The sequence below is a fragment of the Melospiza georgiana genome, chromosome 7, assembly GCF_028018845.1.
Source record: "Melospiza georgiana isolate bMelGeo1 chromosome 7, bMelGeo1.pri, whole genome shotgun sequence".
NCBI lineage: Eukaryota > Metazoa > Chordata > Aves > Passeriformes > Passerellidae > Melospiza > Melospiza georgiana.
In genome coordinates, this window is record NC_080436.1 from 16,523,068 (window position 1) to 16,550,177 (window position 27,110).

At 37.2% G+C, this 27,110-nt stretch overlaps 1 protein-coding gene across 1 annotated transcript in view; it reads left to right on the forward strand.

Annotated features, from left to right (window-relative positions):
• RAPH1 (Ras association (RalGDS/AF-6) and pleckstrin homology domains 1) overlaps window positions 1-27,110 on the forward strand; it is a 74,659-nt gene that overhangs the window by 35,179 nt on the left and 12,370 nt on the right. Inside the window, exons 4-11 of the mRNA XM_058027680.1 lie at window positions 812-1,323; window positions 12,620-12,694; window positions 18,782-18,859; window positions 20,174-20,333; window positions 21,385-21,506; window positions 23,108-23,173; window positions 24,653-24,796; window positions 26,004-26,114. Of these exons, the coding sequence (XP_057883663.1) occupies window positions 812-1,323; window positions 12,620-12,694; window positions 18,782-18,859; window positions 20,174-20,333; window positions 21,385-21,506; window positions 23,108-23,173; window positions 24,653-24,796; window positions 26,004-26,114 (1,268 nt within the window). The remainder of the gene's footprint in view (window positions 1-811; window positions 1,324-12,619; window positions 12,695-18,781; window positions 18,860-20,173; window positions 20,334-21,384; window positions 21,507-23,107; window positions 23,174-24,652; window positions 24,797-26,003; window positions 26,115-27,110) is intronic.

Below are 27,110 nucleotides of genomic sequence, written 5' to 3' on the forward strand. Positions count from 1 at the left end.
TTGAATTATTTATCGCATATAGTTTAAAAAAATACTAGTTTAAGAAAAAAAACTATTCCAACTATAAATTAAAATATTGTAAAATATAAGAACATTTAAATACACTTATAGCTGAGGTGACAACATGTTTGCTGAAGGCATTGCTTTTTGGTGTCCTTTTTTTCCAAGTATTTGAGTCTCCTAAAGCATTATCTTTTACAACACTTAGTATTTGAGAACTTTAGCATAGTACTTGTATAAAAAACTTGTTCTGGGATCTGATCTCATGAAAGAATGACTTAATGTGTATCTGTTAACCAGGAAGAAAGAGCATCTTGCTTTACGGAACAGAATGCAGGAATATAGCTACAGAATGCTTTCAGGATAAACAGAAGGAAACCTTAATTTAAAGGTTTGAGTATGTATGTAGTATTTTTGTTTTGATTTTGTTTTTTTTAAAGCTGTTGCAATACTTTAGCAAAAAATGCTTAGCAAAACATCTACAGTTTTTCGAAAAGTGAGGCATGATATTATGCAAGTGCGTTTTTGCATTCCATTCACAGGAAAGCAGTTTAAACTTTTCAGATGTAATCTGAACATTCATAGACTTCTTTTGCTGACAAATGAGTTTAACCTAAATAGTGTGAAAGTTGCAGTGGTCAAGGGTAGTGCAAACAAATTTCGTTTTGGCAGTGCACAGATATTTTGCACTACAGATGGGAAAAGAAAATGCTGCTTCCTTTGCTCTCTTAGCTATTAGATTTGATAACACAAAGTGAGACATTGCAAATGAAATAACTCTGCACATACTGACTACTCTTGTTTGTTGCAGAAGCCCTGAATCAGGGGGAGACTGTGGATCTGGATGCCCTCATGGCTGATCTCTGTTCCATAGAGCAGGAGCTCAGCAGCATTGGCTCTCATTCAGCAAACAATGCTGCAGTGAAACGCCTTGCCACGGAGCCCAAAACTCAGAAACCACCTGCTAGTCGACCTTCCACTAAGCACAGCAGCGTGAAAGGATTGTCCTCTGCTAAGGTGACTAAACCATCGCATGCCAACGTGTCTCTGGATGACATCACTGCACAGTTAGAGAAGGCCTCTTTGAGCATGGACGAAGCAGCCCAGCAGTCTGTTGCAGAAGACACCAAGCCAGTGGTTACTGCCCAGCACAGGAGGACAGCATCTGCTGGCACAGTGAGCGATGCTGAGGTGCGCTCCATCAGTAACTCCTCCCGTTCCAGCGTGACCTCGGCAGCTTCCAGCATGGACTCCCTGGATATCGATAAGGTGACAAGACCTCAGGAGCTGGACTTGACATCACAAGGGCAACCAATCACCGAGGTAGGATGTCACTAATTCAACATTTTTGTTTGTTGTGGGTCTTTCTCTTCAAACTTACACCTCATTCCCCGTGCTGACACTCAGAGCTAAACATCTGCAGTGCAGTGAGGTTGGTTGACTGCCCATGTTGTATTTACTTCTTTCTCTGGTTTTGGTTCTGTCTGCAAGGAAACTTGTTGTAAAGAATGTGTCTAGGTTTTGGGATTTTTAGGAGCTTTCCCCATCTCTTCCTCCTCTCAAGCCAATCATGCATTTTAATGATTTTGTAGTTAATATTTTTATTCCAAGTAAATATCATATATTGCCTTTAATTTAAATCTGAGGAGTGCACAGCTGTGGAAAAAAGAAAGCACAATTGACAAAATTCTATTCTTCTTACAGTACAGTTAATACCTGAAACACATGGAGCAATCTACAGGTATCTATCTGTAGGATCTATACAGGAGCTATACTATACCAGTAATTTGCTGTTTAATACTCTTGTTTAATGTATGACAGGAGGAGCTCTTTGAAGCAATACACAATGCAGAAAAATAACTGGGCTGCAATACGGCATTAGCAGATATTAATTTGGGATTTTGATGCTTTGAGATTGATTAATTAGAGAGGAAACTTCAGTAAGAACAGCCAGTTTGGTGAACATTGCAAGTGCTGGTGACTTGAAAGAAAATGTGGAAAATGTTCCAGTCAGTTTTGAGAACTTAAACTTAGAAGTTCTCTCATAGAAATACTCTCTGAAACAGAAATTTGACCTGTTAACATGTCAGTTGTACTAATATGCATGTTCTCTTTCATGAGAGAAAACTGGAACAAACTGAGTTTATTCTAATCAATAATTAAAACTACTCTGAATGGGCTGTACTGAAAGCATGGTTCTACACATCTGCAACAGAAGTTCATCTGATGTAAAGTGTACGATGCAGGCTTGTCAGTCTTATGATCAACTCATTGAGGTCACACTTTGATTTAAATCTTCATTTTAAATAGTGAGAAATTAATGACAGTTTAGGTCTACTTTCTTTTCATATAAAAAGTTAGCGTTCAGTGTGCTTTTATTGGAGATTTCCTGTTGAGTGAAGAAAAAGAGATAGAAATGTGCCCTTTGCTCTTTGGAAAGTTAAAGTGCAAACCTTTGCATTATTGCTGTAGGCCTGAGTGTTCAATCCCAGCCTATGACAGTCATTGATTATATTGTTGTTTGTTTGAGAATCATTTTCTTTTTATGGCATGATAAGGCTTATATTTGAGTTGTTGGTTTTGGGTGGAGTTGGTTTTTTTTTTTGTTGCTGGTTTTTTTGGGGTGTTTTTTTTTTTTTTTTGCATCTCCAGCTGTTACTCATGATTATGTCTGTGTTTAATGTAGAAAGTTAGGTAATCTTGAATTTTTGTGTATTCTCAGACTGAAAATATGACTTTTATCAATCAGTTGCTCTAGCTTTTATAGCATAAGAGAAGCATGAATACTGCATTTTTTGATTCTTTAATGCAAGATGTTTTCTGCAGTTGATCTTGCAGGTCTCCCTCTAAATTCTCTTTTACTTTGGGAGTTATATGCTTGAGGCATCCGTAAAATTGCCCTTCTTGTCTCCCAAGTTTTTTTCAATCCTTTGTGCCATGAGTCATCAACAAACCACCTTCTGCCCTAAATTACCTTGATACTGGTGAATCAAGGGATAGAGGTCAAGAAGTTGCTTTGTCTTCACAGGAAGCTAATCTGTATTGCTGCAAGTGTTGCAGTTGCTGTCTCAGTTGCTTTCTGACTGCTTGGCCTCTGACTGCAAGGCTCAAAATCATCCCCAAAAGCTTTTCTCAGACATGTGAGGGCTGCCTTTGTACAAACGCAGTGATTGCTTCTCATATAAGAATGTGACTATTGTTTCTCTGCCCAGATAAGTTGATAAGAATGATTGATTCCTTCGAAGGAGGTAACCAGAAAGTGTCAGTAATTTGTGTGCTCTCCTCTCAAGAGCAGAAACCTCTGCACTCATTGACCATGCTGTTTGCTTTGGCTCCATTCTTTTTCGTTTCAGTAGCCTGAGGAAGGTTCAATTCTGAGAAACTGTCCCTAGGTTTACAGAATTGATATTCAGCTATCCAGTATTTGTTATAGGATGGGGTGGGACTTCTTACAGAGAAGTTTCTTTTCTCGTCACTGGTGAACAAGGAAAGGGAAATAACTTTTTTTTTGCATTTGTGACAGATTTAGTGGTTGCGTTTTTAAAATGAATTTAGCTTTTAAATGGATTCTTTGGAAGAATCATTGGGTATCAACAAAGCTGTTTATTTCCTATGTCATTCATTTAGTGCCCAAAAACTCGTTTAAGAGTTTATTAATCCTCTTGGCTAGGTTGTGAACCAAAACACCTTTTACTAGTAGGGCTGAATTGTACTCTCCCACCCCCACAGCTGACTCAATGGTGCTGTTTCTAATAGAAAACATCCCTTTGAGAAAACAGCCTTTGAAGAAGTCCTAATGTCCATATAGGGAAAACCTCAACAGTTTTTATGCAGAAAGTGGGAGAGGCAATTTATTCATGGTCACAGCAGATCTGTTTTGAGGTTTGTTATTCTGATGTAGTGCTTCAAGTTAGCTCTTTTCTTTTGCCTGTCTTCCTTGAGTCTGCCTGTAGGTGAGCTGACCTTTAAAATTTTTCTTTACTGCTGTGGCTCTTCTGAAAGAGGTCAGTGTCTTGGCAGCTCTGCCCTTTTGACCGATACTTTGTCTTCTCCAGGCACTATAGGTACTTTAAAAAGTCATCCTTTCTGCTGCTACTTCATGTTATGCTCTAAGTAAAATGGAAGACAGTTCTGATGGGAGGAAATGCTTGTCTGAAAAAAGAAATTAGGCTTTGCACTTATTAAACTTCAGTATTCTATCTTAAAATATGCTTCTGCTGTGTAATTTAAGAGCTCTCTGACTTGGCAGTGCAGGAAAATCCTGTAGAAGAGCAGTCATGTACTGGCCCACTGAAGGTGTGTGTAGTCTAATATACTCTGGCTGGTAACAGGGACCAATATTATAGGAAAAGGCTGCAATTCCACAAACACCAGAAATGGGAGGATATGACTTCACTTTCCTCTCATCCTTCCTTCCTCACAGTTCTTTGCTTACACTCTCATCTCCTCCCTTGTCCCAGCTGTGGCACTTAACTGGTAATTAGTACCCCAAAACTTTGTGCTTCTATTCTGCATCTCACTCTGTGCTATTTAGGTGAACTGCAGAGGCTCAGAGGAGTGATGCACATGAGGGAGGTGTTATAGCCAGGGACTGGAGGCTGGAAGGGAGAGCAGGAACTCACTTGGTGGTGGTAATTGATTACTCAGAACTTCTTGCCTGAGTATTAGAACAGACATCTTACCTCTTGTCTTCGTCTTCCTCCTAGCAGCCTGTGCTCTAGGCAACTTCTGGGCAGATATATCTCCTATATGCAGATAGATCAGCATGATGACAGATGATAACTCTCAGTGGTCATATTGGCCAGGACCATCCTTGTACTCATTCTGGATTTGTCTTTAGATCACTTTCAGGGGAGTTGACTGGAGTTCCCTTGGTTGTCTGAAGTGGTGGGTTTATTACTTGTCATCATGGTTTATTTTCTTCATTTCCTCCTTTCCTTTCTTAGCACTATCTCTTTAGACATTGTGAGTGTTGATGTTTTCAAAGACTATCACTTTGTAGTCTTAAGACCCTGTCTTGGTGGTACTAAGTGTTTTCTGACTGCACTTCGTTCTTGTCTTCAGTCTCCCCTTAAGCATTGTTGAATAAAAAATTGTTTCCACCCCACCCTAACTCCATGATTTTTTGCTAAATTGAAGTTTGTCTTTGACACAATGACTTCACAGATCCTTGCTTGAGCAGTATTCTTTCTGAAATTGGTATGTTGCATTTTGTTTTCTTTGCTTTTACTTGTGTAATGAGTGGCATGCACCTTAAAATGTTGCTTCTGTGGGGGGTTACTTTACTTGTATGTAGACTAAATTAGTGAAGTAATAGCATGCATCAGTTGAAGGTAGGGGAAATGATGTCTCTGTGACTAACTTGTTGCCTCCACCCATATTATCTTTTTCTTCTTCCTTTGGTCCCTCTGCCAGCAATAAGTTGTCTCTGTTTTCAGTGAGCTGTGGTGGAATAGAAGGAGAGGAAAGCAGAGGGGAGAGAATAGAGAACTGTGTTGATGATGCTTATGTAGCTGTGTGTGTCTGGAGAGTGAAAGGCTCCATTCATGGGCAGTCATTGTTACTGTCCTGCACACACTCAGTGAAGAGGTTGCAGATAAGTTTGAAGTCTGCCATCTGGTCTGGCACAGTTCAGCATCACCCCCACCCCTCTTTATGTCTGTAACCCAGTTTGCACAGCTGAGAGATTCTGCTCATACAAAGATAATGCAAAATTTAGCTGGTAACACTACATGATTTAATTGCATTTTATTTTTTAGCTTTTACTTAAACTTACTGTAGATTTATACTTGATGCATGAGGGGTAAAAGTCATGAAGAGAGCGACCAGTGCAATAAAGCAATAAAGCCCCACGTGGTTTTTGCTTCACTTGACAGAGAAGGCAGTGTAAACATTAATATTTCTTGCAGGGTAAAAAAGGGAGCTTTGGAGGCATGACAGTTAGTAGCAATTGTCATGTAAGCTCAGCACACGTAAATAAATCTGTACTGGCTAAAAGATCCTGTGGGATAAAATGAAAAAGTTGAAATGGACATAAGGGAATAATAAAGTCTGTGTTTCATAACAATTTTGTTATAGTTCTTACATGGACATGCTATCATTTCATTTGCCCGTGCAGCAGTGTAACACAGAAGCTTTGCTACCCATTTAAAATTATTGAGGGTCCTGTTTTATGTGGGATTGCTAAATGTTGCTATGTATGAAAAGGCAGTTAACTGTTAATGCAGACAAATAAACTGATGATATACGTGGTCTTTTGTTAGGCAACGGTGTCTTAAAATAGAGTTGGACTGTTGAATCTCATCTGTTATTTGTAGATGGTTGAAAGAAGAGTTGTGGTCTGTTTTAGCTCTTGCAGGAATAGAGCATTATTGGCTTTTGTATTTTGGGAGCTTGAAGCTTGAGTACTTTTCCTTATGGCCCACGTGTTGTGTGGTTAGCAGATGTGAAGGATGTTAGACTCCAACTTGTGAGAGTAGTCACAGATAAGCAACAAACAAGGCATGGCAGAGATTTGGTTTATATTTCTTCTAAAGACTTAAAAAAAAATTCATTTTCTGCCAGTTGTGTTATGTCCTTAGTTTAGAAACAAAGTCTGTTCTGGAGCTTTTCCAGTTCCGCTTTTCCTAAGCTGAAAATAGTCAATGGAAAGACTTAATTTGAAACACAATTAGACCATTTCTTCCTCTTTGTTTTTTTTCCAATTATTAGTCACAAAGTGTTCTTTTATAAGTCAAAAGCAAGGGAAAATTGTGCTTATCTGTCGTCCTGAAACATTACTTTGGCTTCCAGTTTTGTTGGCATAAGAAGTGTGAACCATCCATTTTTCAAATGTTTTTGAAATACATGTAAAATGACTCCTCATTTGCCAGATTTTTGGAAGCTTTCAAAGCATTCTCTGAGATAAACATATGATTTTATAAAATATAAACAATATTTATGTATTTCAAGTAAATAATCAAATGTGCTTGGCTATGCATAATCACCATATATTGCTCTAGAACTCAAGGATTGCTAATACACTCTTTGCAATGCCTGCAAACCAGCACATAAACGTTTTTTTCATGTTATACTTATGGAATCTGCAAAGCAAACGATGGGAAGGGATAATTTTAATTTTTTTAAGCATTTTCAGTTGAGATCCAAAGGAAGCATTCTAAAACTTTTGTTTACTGCACATTGTAGAATGGTAGGTTTCAAAAACTGGGGTAAATTGATTTAAAATACATGAAAGGGAAACAAGAATTTAAACATTATCCTTGCACTGGTTAATCTTAATTCTCCACTCAGTGTATCTGACTTATTTTATAGCTATGGACCCAAAATTTATCCTTCAACTTTTCCATATAGGAAATAACTAACTGAGGTGTAGCAGAAACCACAAAACATGTAAGAATAATTTCTCTTCTGTCAGCTTGTCCTCACACTGATGAAAAAGCTTTAAAGTTCTCTCCTGGGAAGGAACAGGAAAATAGACAGTGTAATGTATGCTTGAGTCTTCTTTGACACCACTGGCTGGCAAAGCTGGTGTTCACTCAAAAATTACAGTTAGGGTGTACTTTGTTAGTGTGAATGTGAACACCAAAGGCATTGGCTCTGAATGCACCTAAATGCACTGTTTCTTTGGGATTTTCTGTGAGGTTGGAGTCTTCTGTGGACAAGCAACTGAATGACTCATTCTGCTATACCAAATGCTGGGTAAATAAACACACTTAAAAATTAATCTCTTTGTTTTTAGGCCTATTCCATAGCACTTCAGAAAAATACTTTTGTTTATGAAATGTTTTTTTGAGGAAAAGACTGTACCATTAATACAGACAAGCCAAGAAAGTGGTTGTTAAGAGGTTCTTTCTCTTACCAGATTTGTCTGCAAGAGGAAAAATACCATAGATGAATGATGAAATAAATCTAGGCAGCACACTCTTGGAAATACCCACTAGACTTGGGTTGAGAAATCAGAAGTCTTGCTTTATGATGTTACCAAACTTTGCTGAAAGTGTGCTGCAGGGGAGTTGTATGCATTGATTGCAGTTTGCAGTAAAGATATCACTCTACTAGTGATGGTTAATTATGGAGCTTTTAAAACAGCCTGTTTCCTTGTGGATACACCATTCTTTTTCTGCAACGTTTGATTGGATTAGAGATCTGAAATAATAAAGCTGTAGGAAGTTAGAAACAGATTACTTGTTTGTCATTGTTTCAGATGGCCAAAAAGAAATTCAGGACAGATGACAAAAATTAAGAAAACAGCCACCAGTTGTGGAACATTAAACTCTTAACAGGAGGAAAGAATTTGTTGTTTTCCTGAATTATCTTCCTGCTGCTTCAGTTTCTCAGCACCTATTTTCCTACTCTGAGGTTTTAATAAGAATAAACTGTAACCCCTTTGGCAACAATTTTTTTTCTAATATCTAATCTAAACCAGCTCTGGTGCTACTTGAGGCCTTTTATCTTGTCTCATCTCTTGTTACTTGCAAGAAGAGACTGTCACCCACCTGTCCACACCTCCTTTTAGGAGGTTGTAGAGAGTGATAAGGTGACCCCTGAGCCTCTTTTCTGCTAGGTTAAACAACCCCCTTTGCAAAGGAAAGCAGAAAATGGATATGTTTAGCTAGATGCTTATCATATTGTGTCCATATGAGTAAGTTCCAGATGAATACATAATCATAAAGAGATTGGAAAAACATTTTCAGTGCTCCTTCTCCATCCTTGGATCAAAATTACAAAAATAATTTTAAATCTTTAATTATTGAGTTCTCTTTTGGAAACAGTGGATTCTAATTCTTGAAGCTGGAGTCTGTAGAATTCAGTGTAGGGATGTAGTTGAAATGCAAGGTACAGTAATCTTTTCAACAAAGTTTTGCAAGCATATAGCTTTCAATTGAACACTATACTTCAGTTTTCCTGGTTTTTAGTTTGTTTTTTAGGGACAGAGAATACATTTTAAAAAGGATTTTGTATTGTTTCTCAACTGTGACATTAAATCCCAAATAGTGGCACAAGAGTGCCACCAGCTGGTTTAATTAAACACGTGTATTTATTAAACTTAGAGTTTTGCAAGAAACATAGCAAGATAATTACATGCACAAGTCCTCAATGTGCTCTCATTGCCTTTTTTTTTGGTACTAATGTAAGTTATTCTGCTGTACAAACTTTGAGTGAATTATGTCTTCGAATGTAAGATAGTGTTTAACAAGAAAGGAAGTTTTCTATTTAACATGTTTAAGGCATGTGAACAGGAAGATAAAATACTTCAGAAGATCACTAGGTCATCTTTCTTATAATTCCCACCCCAGTTGCTGATCATTATTTGTAAACTGTCAGTATAAAGAACGTATGTGACACCTTTGAGACTGTATTGTACTGTTTTTAAGTTCTGGATGCCTGTTTTCTCAGCCCTTACCATAAAATCAGAGGAATTAGATGCAACTCAGCCTCTTAGCGATGAGATTTAATCTTTCTAAATTGATCCCACTTTTGTGTACTAAGTGATCATCAAACATTACAAGAAAATAGATCAGTGTTCAGATTTTGCAAAAATATGCAAGTGGAATTGAAGAAAGGAGGCCATGCATATACAGCATCTTACTTGTCAACCAGTGGGCTCCTGCCATGGCAAGATGGGATACATGGCATTAACACTTCAGATCTTAGCTAGGCAGCTCAGCTCATCACCTCTTCTTAAAGCTGTTTCTTAAAATCCAGCCATCAGCTCTTTTCTGTAGAAAAATAAATCTAATATGCTCTATAATCCAGTGATAGTTTAGTTTATGGAACTGGAATTGGTTTTATATCCTAGGTGAATATTAGGTGAGGCACTGGGGTAGAGACAACTTTGTTGTTAGAGCTTGAGTTCTTGTTGTGGCAGACGCAGGTGGAAGAACAGATGCTTTTTGTGGTGGAAGACTAGAAATGTCTCCCTAGGAGTAATTAATGTTTTGGTTTTCCTGGGTTTGATTGCTGTTCTTTTTAGTCTAGTGAAGTACCTGGGGCAGAGAAGTAGGTTAATTTGTTTGGCAAGATCAGGCATTTATATTGTCAGGGGTTTAATACATATTTCAAGTCCTTACGTAGAGAGGAAGAGTGGGCTATTTGGATCCACTGTGTGAACCATCGTGATTGTACCATCTAGAACAAAATAATAAAATATTTATCTTCCCCCAAAGAATGGAATATTCTAGGAGCAACATCTGTTTGCCTCAAAGCTTGATGTTTGAGCTGAAGTCTTTCTTTGAAATAGACTAAATGCTTTAAAATTGGATTGTGATGTTCTAAAATGAAATTTAATTTATCTACTAGTTTGTGCATGCCAAATATTTAAACATTTTTATGTGTGTGTAGTTACTGTTTAGCTGGGCTATAATTTCTAGAATTTGGGCTTTCCTGTTGCTTTGCTGCTTCTGCTTATTCTAACTTTTGGGTATGTGCAGTACTGCAGAATTTGTTATAGGGTAGGAAGAAGCCATGTACAAAAAATGTCTGGAAAAGAGCTGTTGCCTTCCTGTTTCTGGGCATGTGAGATCTGCAGCTCCAATTCACATAGGCAGTTGTCATCACACTGGTGTTCCACATTTTACTGGCCAACCCCTATTCCCGTAAAATATCATTATCAAAGTGTCAAGTGGCCATTGTGTGGTAAGAAGGATATGACATTCCCATTTCTGGGTAGAATTTCCTTGGTGGAGATAATGTTGTTAAATACAAGATAGCAGCAGCCAAGATGACAAGAAGGTTAATTGGTCTACCTTGACCTTCCCTATTGGAGAAATATTCTCCAGCAAATAGTATTTCCTTTAAGGAGAGATTCAATATCCTGTATTTATTGACACTATTGTTGACTTACAGGCTAAGACAGAAGTTCCTAAATTCTTTAAGAAGAGGCTGCAAGTGTACGTTGTCGTATTCCTTCTACTGCAGTGCTCCATTCACCAAGAAAGTGATCCATATTAATCAGTTCATGATGACTGACAAGAACTCTATGAAGAAACTCTTAAAAAGTTTCCTTGAACTTGTCACTGGGTTTTTATGTATACTTTTGGGGTTTGGACTGAGGCAGCCCATTTTATTCTGCAAGTTGTGTAGCGGTATGTTGTAAGGAGACCATCCTAAACTGACTCTGTGGGCAGTTAGAGCCTCTGTATAAGAAAGGATACAATTCAGCATGACTGTGAATAATTATACCAGGTATTACAAACCCTCAGTGTGGTTTGAGCTAGGCAGCACTGCTGTGTGTCTAAAATATATTATATAAATACAGACAGTACTTATAATGCAAGCAGAAAAATAATTTACTCTGTAACATAACCTGTGTCTATATTAGTAGCTAAACACCCAGGTGGAGCTTTGGCTGGAGCCTGTGTTTAATTTCAGATGCTGTGTAGAGTCTTCCCTGAGGTGTAACTTTTAAAGCCTCCTTGAGATCCTAATTGCTCATCCCAACATGTGGCAGTCACATAAGTAAACTCTCCCTGCAAGAATTGTATTCTCCAAAGTATTTGATATTGCCTTGCAGGAAGTTTTGGACATGGGCTCTTCATTTTTTTCATACTATACCTTAGTGTGGCACTGAAGAAGAGGTGAGATTCTGTATTGCTAATTACTAAACAAGAGTATAGTAGGCATGATAGTTGTCATGCCTTGTTCTTGTGTATAGTGTTGAAACAAATAGGGCTGAGACAATTGTAACCACATGAGACAAAACTTGCAGGATGGTGGTGGTAGACAGGTTTACTTTATGCTCTTTTAAGTTGTTTAAACGCTTTTGTTAAATGCCACAGTACTAGTCTAATTTCCTTAGCAGACTGGACTGTGTGGTTCTGCAAATCACTGCATGATGATGGTTTTGTTGCCTGTAGCAGGTGCTGGAGAAGATAATCACTGGGATCTGTCATTAACTGATTTCTGTCTTTCTCTACTTGCTGCTTACCCTTTACTGATTTTGCTTCCCATTTTGAAAACAGATGAAAATATATTTTCTGTTAATTTATCTTCCCAAGGGAAGCACAGGGATTTGTAATTTTATAATTTGGACTATACCAGAGAAGAGAGACTTAAGTAATTTTAAAAAAAAGGGCGTGAATTTTAAGTTAGGTTGGTTTATTGTTGTGGCAATATCTTTCTTCTTTAAGAATGAGACAGCAACCCACATAGAAAGCATAAAGCTAGGATGTCTCCCAGATGACCAATTTATAGTGGCTCTATGTTTGTGTAGTGAAAGTGGAATGTTTAGTTTTAGAAGACTGGATAGGATTTTGAAAAGCATTGTAAGAGTGTGTTTTCTTGCTTTCATAGTTCTAAATGTCTTTACAAATAAGTTTTCTCTTGCAGAAAGGAAACCAGTGGCAGGTAAGCAAAAGTTCTCTTAATTCTATTGTGTGACATTTTGTACAGAAGAAGATTAAAATAGTGTCTTTTATTAGTGTCTTGTGTAAAAGCACAAATGCTTTTACATCCATGATTCAGGCTCAGTATCTGGGAATGTTCATGTTTTTATGGGAGGGGAAAAAAGTGATGATGTAGGGTTTTTTCTTTTAAACTCTGCTTTATCTTCTGTAATCACCATAAAATTACTATACTGACTTCCTTTGACTTATGTTCTTTCTCTTTCTTTCTGCACAAGCACTCCTATTTGGACAGGGAAACCTCCCTTCTTCTGAGAAACATTGCAGGAAAGCCTTCTCATTTGCTGACCAAGGTGATGATGCTTCTTTCTACTGTATGTGACTGTTGCTGTGTAGAAGGAATGCTTTTGGTGTGTGCTATGCTTCTCCACTCCTGCCCTTTTCAGCAACTTCTGCATTTACTTACATGATTTTCCTGATTATCCAGGTGCTTTTAAAAGATTGAATTGTATTGTTTGTTTCTGCAGATTTATGGAAGTGTTCAAGTTCTTAAATACTTAATAGCCATATTAGCAGGTAAAATGCCTTAATTAAAAAGGAAATGTACTGAGCTCAAAGTTCTTTTGTTCCTACTGCCATTCACTAGTTTAAAAAAACATCCTAGTAAAAAATGTGGGAGTGTTTAGTAGTTTTAAAAGCCATTAGTAGCCTTAAAATAAGTTCTCTTGCTGTATTGAAGATGAACTAGTAAGAATGTGATATTTTTTTAACATTTTGAATGTTGACTGAATATAATGTGGGGAGAATATTGTAGTAAGACAGTGGTCTAATGAGCCAGGTATGTACAAATCTTGATTATAAATTAATCTTCTTCACAGCAAGGAGATCACTAATGTACTAAGTGATCACAAATTGTCATTCAATTTGCTAAAAAATGTATCCTTTATATGTATTTCCTTTTAAACTAGAGGACAAGGGATGGAGCAAGCTATAAATCTCTGGTGAAAATACAGGCTGGGATGAAGGGTTGACAGTTTCATGTAGCTGTGGTGTCAGATGTTGCTGATGCTAATACATACTCCAAAACCATATCTGTCTGGGGTTTTTTTAATTCACAGACATTCTACTGGAGAGACCTCAGGGAAGCCTGAAGTAACAAAATGCAATTTGGTGATCTCAAAACAATGAGGATAATGTTCACTGGGCATAAGTAGTCTGTATTTAGCAATAAAAGTTTAGTACTGGTTTACTGCTTTTTTAAAAATATCTTAATATTCTTCTCAAGATGCTCAGCATGTATCTTGACAGGAGATTTTCAGGCTGTCTTCCAGAGGAGTACAAACAGCCAAAAGCAAGTAATCTTCTGCTCTCATGATTGTTTTGCTTAAATTTTGAGTCCATACCTCTGCCTTGACCCCAATAGCTCTTGGCCCCCCTGCACTGCCCAACAACGCAAACAGCCACCAAAACAGCAATTGGCTTCATTGCAAATAGATTAACAACAGCTGTGGCACAAAGAAACCACAATTTTCTTTCATCTCCAGGTGTCTGCAGATCCTCCCTTCTGGTTGTTTATATGTGGGATGAGTGTTAGTTACCATAGAGGAACTTAATTTTAAAAAGTACATTAAATTATCCCTTTGTGTCATATGACCATGGAGTAGCTCCTCTCAGGTATTCTGGTACACTCCACAGTTAAATGAATTTATAAATCCTTGTGTTGGCTAATTAGGCTTCACAGCTCTTTGATTCAGGTGCTTTTGGTGAGCCTTCTGGTTTCCTGAGGGTAATGTTGGTCAGCTTGTGACTGTTTCAGTACAGCTGTGTCTTCCTCTTCTGACTCCTGAGCACACTCCTGGCATGGCACTTACTGGTTCTCTTCTGACCTCCTGCAAGCAGAAATACCTTTAGCAAAATGATGAAATGGAAGTCCCCATTACTGCTTAGATCTCTTCAGCTTGTTGTAACATTGGATAAGGCTCTCTATGAGTGAAGCAATCCCAAGAAATGGGGCATTTTCTTGTACCAAGGTGTTAGATCATTTGACTGTAGGATCATATTGCAGGTCTGTGCTGGTGTCCCTGGTGTGTTACCTGTTTCTTACTGTCTTCACCTGTTTCTGTTTCTTCCCCCTCTCTGGTGTGTCTGCATCTTATATTGAGACTAGAACCATTTTTGTCCTCTGATAATATAACTTATTCTAAAAATTCTAGCCGTGGACTAGATCCCTTCTGCATCACAGCCATGCACACACACTGTCTTGAAGTTTTGGGTGATTTGGTGCAAATGGAGATGTTAATATGGTGTTCTCTGGTAGCAGGAACCTCTGTTTCAGTACAAGCTCTGCAAGGAGGAGATTCCTTGCAAGACATGATTGCCTTTCTACCCAAGGCTAGACTGTAGTTGGGAAAATAAACAGTAGATACCTGATCTTAGTCCTTCAGAAGTCAATGCTACTTGTGTATTTATTATCTTCTTATCTGCAACCAAAGAAAAAAATCAGAGAAAAAAAGCAAATATAAACAGAGAAGAAATGTCTTAATTTTATGCATTTTGTAGGTGGTGTATCTACCTTGCTGACTTAAATGAAATGTGGACATAGTTACTTACCTCTTACATTTAATTACTGGCTTTTCTAAGTAGCTTTGTTAAGTGATGCCCCCCTCCCATTTTGTTTCCATTCCATTTGTTATCTCTGTAAAAGAGATTAGTTAATAACACTTAAAAAAAGGTAAAATAAAAGAAAAAATAAAACCTCAACCTAGAAATTCAAGGGAAAAAAATTTTTGAGCAAGGTCAGCTCTGCCATTGAATGCGTCTTGCACATCTTTATTATTAAAACACAGCTGGAATATCAGAGCAAAACTGCATATTTAGTTGGAAACTGGGGGAAGAAGCAGTGTTTTTCATTATATTACAGAAATCTTTATATTTTTTGTGTTTTTCTTTCTGATATTTCAATGTAGGCTAAAATTATACAAAACTTAGTTCTGGTATATAAATGCAAAGAAGATCATTAATTTAAGACCATTGCACTGCAGGCATATGCATTTTCCATTTTGGTTCCCAATAAGTTTGAATATTTTGGATTAACAGATTCTATACATTAGTATGTTGCCAAGTATTCCTTAAATCGGGTGCAATGTTTTCCATAACCAAAAGTAATCTTAGCTGAAAGCTTTAAAATAGAAGTGTAACTATAGTCCCAGAATGGTCCTGTTAAGTGAGGAATTTGTTACCATTTGACAATGTTGCATATTGCTAGTATAAGAGAATATCCTTTTCCTGCCAGAGGTGGAAATGACTCTCCGTTATGTTTTGTGTTTTTACAAAGTGTGTGTGTGCATCTCCTTGGTGTGTTTCCAAGGCTTGCCTGTGCCTGTAAGGCAGTCCAAGCAGGGAGTGGGTTCTGCTGAACCTTGCCTGCTGTGCCAGTTCTCCAGGTCAGTCTGTGACAGAGCCGTGTGCCAGCAGCGCTGAGTGCAGGGGACACAGGCGTGTGGCCATGGCAGGGACTGATGGCTGTACTGCCTGTGAGGCTGTGACAGCACAGCATCCTGCCCTTTACCTGCCTCTTTGGGATCCTTCAGCAGCTCCATCACTGTTGGCAGCATTTGCTAGCAAAGGGGAAATAAATGCATAAGGTAGATGTGGTTGGACTGCATGTGCTGGCCTTGTTGGTTGGTGGCACTGAACAGTTTAAATAGTTCGCAGTTGCAGTCAGGTGTTTTTGCCATCTGTCACCTGTCTCCCTGTGCAGTGAAAAGAGTTGTTAGCTTATTAGTACAAGCTAAAGGATGGCATGTGCTTCCTCCTGGATAGAAGCAGTGTTGTTCTCATGTACGGGGGGAGGAGAGACCTGTGTATGTGTCTAAGTGCTGTTCTCAGGTGACTTTGATGGGCAGGGGACTGTTTTCTTGGGCCATTAGGAGAGAAGCAGAATGCCTGGTTGTCAGTTTGGGGGAGTTATTAAATTATTTTATTAAGGAATCAAAATGCATAGTTCTTCATCCTTCTCCCATGAAACATTGTTTGCCACATCAGCAGTGATGCAGCAGTGGCTTGAGCTTAGTTTATTACTGCTCAAAATAGTTTAAAATCTTTGACTACTGTATGCTTTCAGACATTCTGAATTCTTCTTTCTTTTCCTTGCTGTGTTTTCCAGTTAGTGAATTCAGACTTCTTTTTATAATTTTTTGCTCATTGGAACCAGTTATTATTTTGATAGTTGTAATTCTGTTTTGTTTTGGGGTTTTTTAATTTAAACTGATTATGTTGAACTAATAAAGTATAAGGAATCATAATCTCTGGACCCACATTACATTGAGTAGAAAATTAAAATTAATTGGTACATATTAAAATAGTAAGTCCTTAAAATCTTCTTTCGTCTACATATTGATCTATTTTCCAAAGCATTTTAGGTAATGATGGATTATAAACTTTAAGGTCACCAAAGATATTTTAGCTGTATTGGCACAGGTATATGAGAGGTCACAGCTGCTTTTTGCTTGCCCTGGTGTTGCTGCCTGTGCACTGTGGTGAGCAGGTGCTCCTGGTGCTTTGCACTGGTGTACAGTGAAATGGGCTGGAAAATTGTGCTGATTGGGTTAATGAGCAGCTTCTCAAAACCATGAATTAGAGTTTCTCCAAATACATGATAAAATGAATCTTTTGCTTTTGCTTGTTTCATGATGAACAGGTGCATAGCATCACTTTTAGAAACTGGAAAGTCTTTCATAGAATCACCCAGTTGGAAGGGACCCCCAAGGGTCATTGAGTCCAACTGCTGGCCCGGCATAGGACAACCCCAAGAGTCCCCCCATGTGCCCGAGAGCATTGTCCAAGTGCTTCTCGAGAGCTCTGTCAGGCTTGGTGATGTCAGGCCTCACTTTTTAGTAACAATTTATTTCTACAGATTGAAATTGTTAATGGTAAGAAATAGGAAGAATAAAAGATTCTTGTTATTGTGGCATGGTTTGTTTTTCATAGAATGCTAATGTGATTTGGCCTTTCTAAGCTATAGGACAGCATTGCTATTGTGAATAAAAAGCTGTAGTTCCCTGTAGACCCATAAACGCAATGTTCCAGTGTAATTCAGTGCCCAGATAAGGTTTCAGGCTCACATTATTTCTGCTCATGTCAACTTACTGCTTCATTTTATTGCAAAGAATTATATTTCAAGGCAGCATACTGGTCTGTCCAGCTGATGTTTTTTTATGGTGCACAGGATGGTCACAGATGTGAAGGACCAAAAGCTACTAAGAGTGCAGTAAATAACAAGGGAATGTCCTTTAGCAGTTGATATGAATATTAATAATTTATTGAGAAGCCAGCTTAAGCTCTCTGGATTTCAGAATAGCTGAATCTTTTACAACAAAAGCAACTATCTAAACACATGGTAAAGAAACTATGAATTACATCCATAGAAGAAAGCAATAGAGATCTAAATGTTTATAGTATGCTGAATGTTATGGTGAGATTTGGTACTTTGGCCCTGGAGAAAATATTAATTTTTCTTTTTTAAGGATACTGGTATTTTGGAAGGGATTTGTGTGGTTTTTAGTAGACTTGTTTGTGCTAGAGATTTTAATTATGGTTTTAGATATTAATTACCATGAAGATCCACAGTTTAGGATTTTGAAAGTCTGAAAATTGCATATGTCGTTTTTGAAACAATGGTTGCTTTTTAGCTGCATGTTTCAAATGCGATTTCAACAGAAATATCCATAATCTCCAGAATTTAAGAAACTTTATTGCTAGTCTTAAAAAGACACAGTTATCTTTAGCATCAGCAAATAGATTTAAGCTACCTGAATTTTTAATGCTTTTCCGGTTGTAATAAAAATCTATTACATAGAAGAGCAAAAGAATGCTTATTCATCCTGTGTCTTAAAATACTTAAAACAAGGAGAAATACAACTTGGATTTAGTAAATTCAAACCTCTTTCTGCAAATGGATTTAACAGTTTAAAATCTTTCAAACTAATGCATGTAGTATGGAATCCTAGTTATAGGATTTGTTTCCCTTCTTTCTGTGTGCTGTTAAATTCGGGTACTTCTTGGCATGCTGTTTGTGTTTTATGTTGATCAACCAAAACTCTCTTGGCTGTACTCCATTGTATACTCTTACTGAATAGGTATCATCCCAAGCTATGACTGTAAATATATAATATGCCAAAGTATTTAGTAGCATAAGGGTATTTACAGTACAGGAGAACAGAGAAATGTCTATACAAAATATATACCTCCACTATGTTCCTTTGGAGTTAATGGCAGTTGTATCTCTAAATATAGGAACACTTTCTGTCTTAAAAAGTAATAGTTTTCATCATCACTAGGAAATGGTTGGACATTTATAGATGAGCAAATCAGTAGCCTCAAAGCTACTGAAACCTGACTGAAGTTTGTGTTAACTGGAATTGTGTGTTGTGTCCCCATAGGAGGAACAGGCTGCTAAACTGAAAGCTGAGAAAATTAGGGTTGCATTAGAGAAGATTAAAGAAGCACAAGTAAAAAAGGTGAGTTAGTTATACCCATTTATAAGACCCTTATTTTATTTTTTTTTCACCTGGAAAATGCAGGCAAACTTCATTTGTATCTATCAGCCTTAAGTTGCCCTTTATAAAATCAGAACACTATAGTGTTCTAATCTTTAGTGGTAATGTGCTTTCCCATCTAGACTGGACCGAATCAGGAGAAGCCTAGGATATAGAATGACATGATGTTTTTCTTAAGGAATAGCTTGTTTTTCAGCTAGTGCTCATTGGGACGATTTTACCAACTTCCACCCAGAACTGAAATGAAGGTCCAGCCTCCTGAGATTGTTCTTGTATGTTCTGCAGTCACATGTTTAAAATTTGTACCTGTTTTCTTCATAGCCTTTTCTTCACAAGCCTTTTCTCATTATGCATAGCAGGATTTGCCAGTGCTAAATGGAAGAGAAGTATTCCAGACTAAAGACAGAGATTACCAAATGGAGAAAGCCTGCTGCCATTACTTGATGTACCCTCAAAGAATACAGAATGCCCTGCAAATTTAGCATTTTTGTTTTATGACAGGAGTTTTTCAGTAGCATAAAATGCCTTTTTCATTGATTGTTTCTGGATCAAAAGCTGAAAAACTCTCTTTGCTGGAAGATGGAAATTAACAAGTCAGTTGTACCAATGTATTACAGCTGGAGGTTTTATCTTTTCCAGCTGAGCAAGATGTAAAAATGGAAAAAATAATGATTGGCCAAAAGAATCTGTTGTCTTAAGTCTTTTGATTGGTTTAAAAAAACAGCTGCCTATGAAAAACCGTTGTGTTTTAAAAGCAGGTTTTTTTCACACTACTGCTTCATATTCCCCAGAAAAGTAAGGTTTAGTATTGCTGTATTGTTTACATAATAACCATTTTTAGAAAATACTGTAGGAAGCAGGCAGAAAGCTTAAACTGCACATCTGAAAAATTCTGATTCTTTGTAAGCTTGTGCAGAGCCCTATATCTATGTTTGTTCCACCTAGATATTGTCTGAAAGACACTATTATCAGGACACTTCAGCAGGAAGGATTTTTTCCTTCTTAACACACAACTGAAGGACTTTCTCATTGTGTTGGAAAGACCTTTATATTTATTTACTTGTGCTGTAGGAGAACAGTATCTTGTTAAGTGTCTGTGGTAAAAATATCTACCCATCATTTATGACATCTTACATTTTCAGGGAGTGTTTTGATTGAATTTTATGCTACTGTAAGAAAATCTTAGAGGAATAAACAAGATCTTAGAAACCTTATTTTTATTTGAAATGTGACAAATTAATCTTCTTTTTGTTTTCTTATTTTTCTGCTTAACAGTTGGTGATCAGAGTCCATATGTCTGATGACAGCTCAAAAACAATGATGGTGGATGAGAGGCAAACAGTGAGACAAGTATTAGACAATCTGATGGATAAATCACATTGTGGCTACAGTTTAGATTGGTCATTAGTGGAAACCATCTCTGAATTGCAAATGGGTAAGTAATAATTATAAGCATTTCTAATTCTTATTCATAGATGCAGCAGTAGTCTGCATTCTCAGAATGATTTAAATACTTGTCTTCATAATGTTCATCATCGTGTTCATTAATGTAGTAAATGCTAATTCATGTAATAAAGCTCATGATTGAACTTGTTTCAGGATGATCTGAAAATTCTGCTTCAGGATGTTTAAAATAATGAGAAAGTTGGTCCAGTGGTTTCCCAAAGATTTCGTCTTCTTTATTTTGCAATGAGGATTTTCAGCTATTTTCTACCATTTCAGTAAATTTTCCTCTTTTTCTTTATGCTGTTCTCTTTTGTCTATTTTCAGTATTCTGAAGTTCTAGCACTAGTGGTAACTTTTTCAAAGCTCAGAGCTTTGAGTCAAAGCTCAGAGGTTTGACTGAGAACCAGAGTTCTCAGAGGTGTTGTTGACACGTCATTTATTGAGTGATAGAGATCATAGGAAGTAGAAGTGTCCGTTTTTAGACTTCTTTACAATACTAGCTATGGATATTCTGCATTTCAGAAGCATTTTCTTTTCCTTCTGATCATTGCCCACTACTTTTTGATACTTTATGAGTGAGATAATCATTGGGGATGTAGAAAGAAGTATTGTGCCAAAAAAGGTGCCTGATCCATTCCTCTGGGAATTATGTAGACCAGAGAACACATGAATGTGATAACCTTCTTATTTGTGCTCATAAACTTTGAAATGTTATCATTTGAGTCTGCAGTGTTCCTGCAGGATGGTGGGCCTTCTCAGATTAAAAAAAAATTAAAACATTTCATATGTTGATGGAACTATAAACTTGAAGATAGAAGTCCATGCTGAGTGACTGGATGTAAAAAATGCTGCTTCCGGGCATGTCTGGAAGTGGACTAAGTTCTTTTAGTCTCTTAGCATAAACTTCTTCTCCACTGTAGTAGATCTTGAACTCTATTTTCTCTGCATATATGCCTTGTCTCTTAGAAATGACTACAGATTATTTTCTATCACAAAATGCAACAGATTCCAATGTATTTGCTCACGTGTTATTGTTCCAGAACGGATCTTTGAAGATCATGAAAATTTAGTTGAAAATCTCTTGAACTGGACAAGAGACAGTCAAAACAAACTAATGTTCGTGGAACGTATAGAGAAATATGCACTTTTCAAGAATCCACAGGTAAGCCTGAGATTTGTGCTGAATGTGTGTGTGGCTGATGGCAGTTTCTTACTTTTTTGATAGCATTTATTTCCATACTTTCATTTTGGTACTTATGTATGTGCTAAAATGCCAGGCAACTTTACACTTCAGCACTATGTACATCCACAGTGTTGTTGGCACAGAGTCAATCCTTAAGAGGCAACCATGAGCCAAAGCGATCTGTTTGCTAATGGGTTTGTGAGTAGTTTTCATGCACATGAAGGCAGGCAGTTTCCAGAGATTTACACCCATGCTTAATGCTGCTCAATTATGTAAACATGCAAGAAAGGTGTTGACAGATATTGCTAATAGTAATGTCTCTCCACTGTGCATTCTTGCATTGCTGGCAAGAAGGGGAAGACAAAGAGAACAGCCACTCCATGGTCAAATGACAAGAGTAGAGAAGACAGCATGTGCTCCTTCTCTGCAAGTTGGGACCTGCCTATATTCACTTGTGTTTCCTGCTCCTGGCTGGGAAAACAAAGGCTTCTCTTCCTCTCAATTGGCCTCAGAGACCTCTCTTCTCTCAAATGTTAGCTACAGACCTGGTATCTGCCAGCACTGCAGTATTGTAGGGGAGTGGAGGAAAAGAAACAGAAAAACAGAAGGTGGCTCTTGGAAGAATTTGCATTGAAAATTCACTTGATCTCTTGTCTGTAATATCACTTGATCTCTGTTCTAACTCTTACCTAATGTAATCCCTTTTGAGTTTATAAATTATTTTTATATCTGTATGGCATCTATGTTTTAATTTATTGGATTTCAACTGGGTATCAGTTTTGCATGTTCATCCTATGGGACATCAGTTTACTTGATTTTATTTCTTTTTACGCAAGATCTGAAACCCAGTCTTACGCAAGTGCTTTGCACTGAAGCAGCAAAACTCTACATTCTTTTTAAAAGTTTGTAAATTATAGGTTTACTCTCAGTACTTATAGTAGGCACTGTCACAGGAGCGAGGTACCAGCATAAACCAAATATTTCTCCTTGTTTTAAAATATTGAACTGGCAAAACTTTGGCAAAACCCGAATGAATATTTGGGTTATTTCCAGTATTAGCCTAGGGGTTAGGAAGATGTTTTTCATTGTCCCAGTCTTTTCCAAACTAAATAAGAGTAAAAAACTTATTAAATAAGATATGCTGCCTGTGCATAATTAAGTTCCTTTTAAGAAGCTGACTAGTAATTTATTTAGAATTTATTATTATTTATTTAATGGCTTCGATGTGTGCTTCTTTGAATGCAGAAATAATGACAGTATGTAACAGATCTTTTTTATATTTTTATTGTGGTATTTACAAGTTCATAGTGTTTTTATATCTGGATGCATTGTAACAAACAGCTGTTTGATCCTTAGAAAAGCAGGATGATGTTGTTATGAGGCTGTTAGGTAGGAGTATGGACTGATTGATATTTCTGGTAAAGGTGATTATAAGTTACTTCAGTGTATTATTTAGCAGTCTGACAGTTTCAGTTAGTCTACAAAGTTTTGTTCTTACTGCTACAGAAAAGTAAACAAGAAACGCCATTTGGCTTGATTTCAGAATGCCTAAAGAAATATTAAACTGTATTTTGTTACAGAACTATCTTCTGGGGAAGAAAGAAACTTCTGAGATGGCAGACAGAAATAAAGAGGTGCTACTAGAGGTAAGAATGTCAAACCGGAAATGACAAAGTAGTCATTTTGGAGCATGAAGACAAACCGCTAAAGATTGTGGTGATTGAAATTGATGGACAGAGCAGAATGGAATTCTGGAACTCTGTGAATGGAATGTGTTCTCTTTGAGATAAATGGCTGTTTTAATGTAACACTGCTTCAGATGTGATCAGTTAAAAAAGTCTCTGCACTTAGTTTAGTATCTGAAATATCATACACATTGATAATCAAATTGAGATTGCCTCTAGCTATGGCGAAAACCATTAATTTCAAGTTGAGATTTGCAGACCTGTGACTTGTCTTTTGTGACCATTTTTTTTGACCTGTGGTGCTAGAGAATTTTTACTAGCACTTTCCAAACTTTCATTTCTACAAAATTCTAGAGCCTGGGTCTGGAGACTGGTTTAAATTAATATTTCAAATTTTGATAATAAGCAAAGCAAATTTTAAGTAAAATTTTAAATAAAATTTTTTTCAATTACATTTTAAAATTAAAAAAAAACCCAAATTGTTGAATTTTAAGAAATGCATGACAGAAATTATTCTCAAACACATTAACCAGTTTACAGAAATAAGGGCATAAAAGTGTGGAACAAGTAAAGCACACAGTAAATATAGCCTTCATAAGCTGAAAGCTAAATACTTCTGTGGCATCGCTGAAGTGCCATAGGTTCCACTTGATTTCCAGAATAATGACTATGATTTACATAGTTACCCAAAGGTAAATATTTGGGGTATTTAATTTTGAGTTAAACCTGACACAGTTTGTCTTAAAAGTAGCCTATGCATATTAGTAAAGTATTATTAATATGGGTTTCAATAAGTGTATGTATGTATAGTTATGTGTGTATACATACATATATAAGTGTATGTATGTGTGGATGAAAAAATTGTTTGAAGCCACAACATGCAGGGAATTGTAATTCTGCTTAACTCTTTCTGTCTTTTAAGATTATTCCTAAGTCTCTGCTGCATATTAAAGTGTGTGTTTAAAGCATTTGTTTTTCTCTGCTAGTTCTTTATAAATAGAACGTTAGCAAAAGTTGCAGTGTTGTGGACAGTTAGTAGCAGTGAAGTACTCCTGGAATGAATTGCAGCTGTGTTGGATGGATGCACAGTTAGGTTTGTGTGTGCTTATACATATGAGGCTATATAAGGTGACCTTGTGACCTGAAAGCCAGTAAAGCCATGGGGGATCTATTACTGAGAAACAATGGTCAGAAAATCTTTACAGTAGCTGCTAATGATTTTTCTGTCATTGTTGCACTGAGGAAATGTTGAGATACCCTATCATGCTTGTCTGAATTGCCTCATTGCTTCTGTAATTTATCTGTAGTTCATATCTCATGTGAAAAAGATCTGTTCCTGCTACGAGTGCATTCCTTGGATAAAGAATTTCAGTCATTCAAAACAAACCACTGCATGCTCTCTGTTCTGTCTGTTTCCCAAACTGCTCTGTTTATTGGCAGGAATGCTTCTGTGGAAGTTCTGTAACTGTGCCAGAGATTGAGGGAGTTTTGTGGCTGAAAGAGGATGGTAAGAAATCTTGGAAGAAACGTTACTTCCTTCTCCGGGCTTCTGGAATCTACTATGTCCCTAAAGGGAAGGCCAAGGTATGCTACTTGCACTTGCTACAAAGTAATTGCTCTGAATTGTTCAATGCTGGTAAACAGTGCACACAAGAGTTGGCTTTAAGTTTTGGTTTAGCTGTGCCTTTCCAAGTGCCATATACCTTAATTAAAATGCTGGCTTTATCATGGAAATACTATATGAATTTTTGTGGCAGCACTTGATGTGAAGGGTGTAACCCCAGTGTAAAAACACAAGAATACAGGGAACTGCTTCTTGGGTTAGTTGTTCAGAAATACTTGAGAAAAAGCTTTTGGTGGAGCTAAGAAGCTGATCTTTGCTGAAGCAGAATTTGGATGGAGGACCAAATTGCTCTGCAGATGTCAATCATAAAGTATCAGACCAACTCCACAATGTCTGCATAATTTAATTATGTTTAGTTAGTTCATATAAATGGGATTTTTTTTGGACCAATTGGTGCTACATTTTTTGAAAACAGGTATAGGTAATTCCATTTCTACAGGATCACTTACTGCTGTTCTCTCTATCAGTAATGCAAAACAAGTAGAAAGACACTACCAAATGCAGTAGTTCAAGGCTGAACTACTGTGAGTTCAAGTCATCCATGAATCCATCAGTCTTGACAGCCTCAGATGATTCCCAGTACAGCAAGTCCACCTCCCACACATCTGGGAATGAAGAGGAAATCTCTATCAGCACAACAGCTCCCTTTAGAGCTGAATGCATGTCAGATGTTCTTTCCACAATCTTTTGCTTCATTAAAACAATCTGTATGCAAGTAGCCTGTTGAAATACTTTGCCCTACACTCAACGCCAAACATTTTTAGAATTCTACTTACAGTCACACTGGAATTTGGACACCTTGATTATTACCAAGGTGAAATATAACTAGCAGCTGATAACTTCCTGATCAACCAGTCATACTTGCTTTCTCTTGATACCTGCTCTGAGTAAACAGTAGTAGTCCAGTGTAAAATGTTGTCAAAAGGCAAAATGCAGACAAAACACAAAAACCAGACTGAATCTGGTTTAAAATGCAGGTGTGATGAAAGAGTTCATGCATAGCTGTATCCCCTTCTTGTGTTGGTAGTCTTTGAATCAGATTGAAACTAATATTTGACCTTAACTAGACCTTACATTAGTATTGGATCTTAGCATTAGGCTGATTGTGCCAATGTGTGTGGATTTTTGTGAAGATACTTTGTACATGACTGGTTTTGTATTTACTAGGTCTCACGGGAACTCGTGTGCTTTCTCCAGCTCGACCATGTCAGTGTTTACTATGGACAGGACTATCGGAACAAATACAAGGCACCCACAGACTATTGTTTAGTGCTGAAGGTAACACTGCAGCACTTGGCTATACCTTGAGTACACTTTACTTGTTCTCAGCCATCAGCTGCTTTTAATTTTCCTCTAGTTCTTGTATACAGTGTGAACAGTTGTTGCCTGTTCTCTGAGCTGGTCATGACTTCATAAACATTTTCATATTGCCCTGAATTGTTTTATTTCCAGACTTATGAGTGTCAGTCTATTTTAATTGTTCACTATACTCTAAAACATACACTAAAGTCTGCTTTTCCATTTGGCAGCTCTATACCTTAAAACTGTTTAGGTTCAAAGAGATAATACCCCTTGAAATGCTAATTGCAGGGAGTTATCTTCTCAGTATAGGACCAGAGTAGTGGAGAAATGAATATTAAAGATTCAAGTCTACCCTTTATGGACCAACCTGAGGGAAAAGGGATGTTGTAAAGGAGGCATCTTCTGAGTATAAATGACAGGTAGAAAGAACAGTAGCAAAAACTGTTATAAAACCAGTGACCCGATCTTAAACACATCTAATGACTTGAGTTCATAAAGTTATTTTAATTGAATCAACACATCTCCTAGTTTCTGTTGACTCCCACAAAGTGTTCAGAATGGTGTCAGTTCCTGCAAGATAGCTGGGCACCAAGCTATTTTAAAGCAAGCTTTCACTCTATGTTCAGGCAAATAACATGTCTTCATGGATTTGAAATGGTGCCAGTAACAAGAGATGTTTTTAGTTGCACTTTTCCCCTCCCTGCTCTAGAGCTCATGTGGTGTTGTACATTAGACTGTTTACTGTGCCTGGAGTGTGTGCCTGCCTGTCCACTGCCTGAAAAAGGATTTCATTTTCCAGTGGACAGGGCAACATGTCTTTGAGCCCACTGAGGAGACAAGTAATATTAAATATGGGACAGGATATTAGTTAAGAAAGTTCATGGCTAAAACTGGAAGTATTTTCTATATTCTTATAGGTCATTGAATGCAAACAAAAATGTCAGTATTTGTAGGTGTATATATAAATTCCTT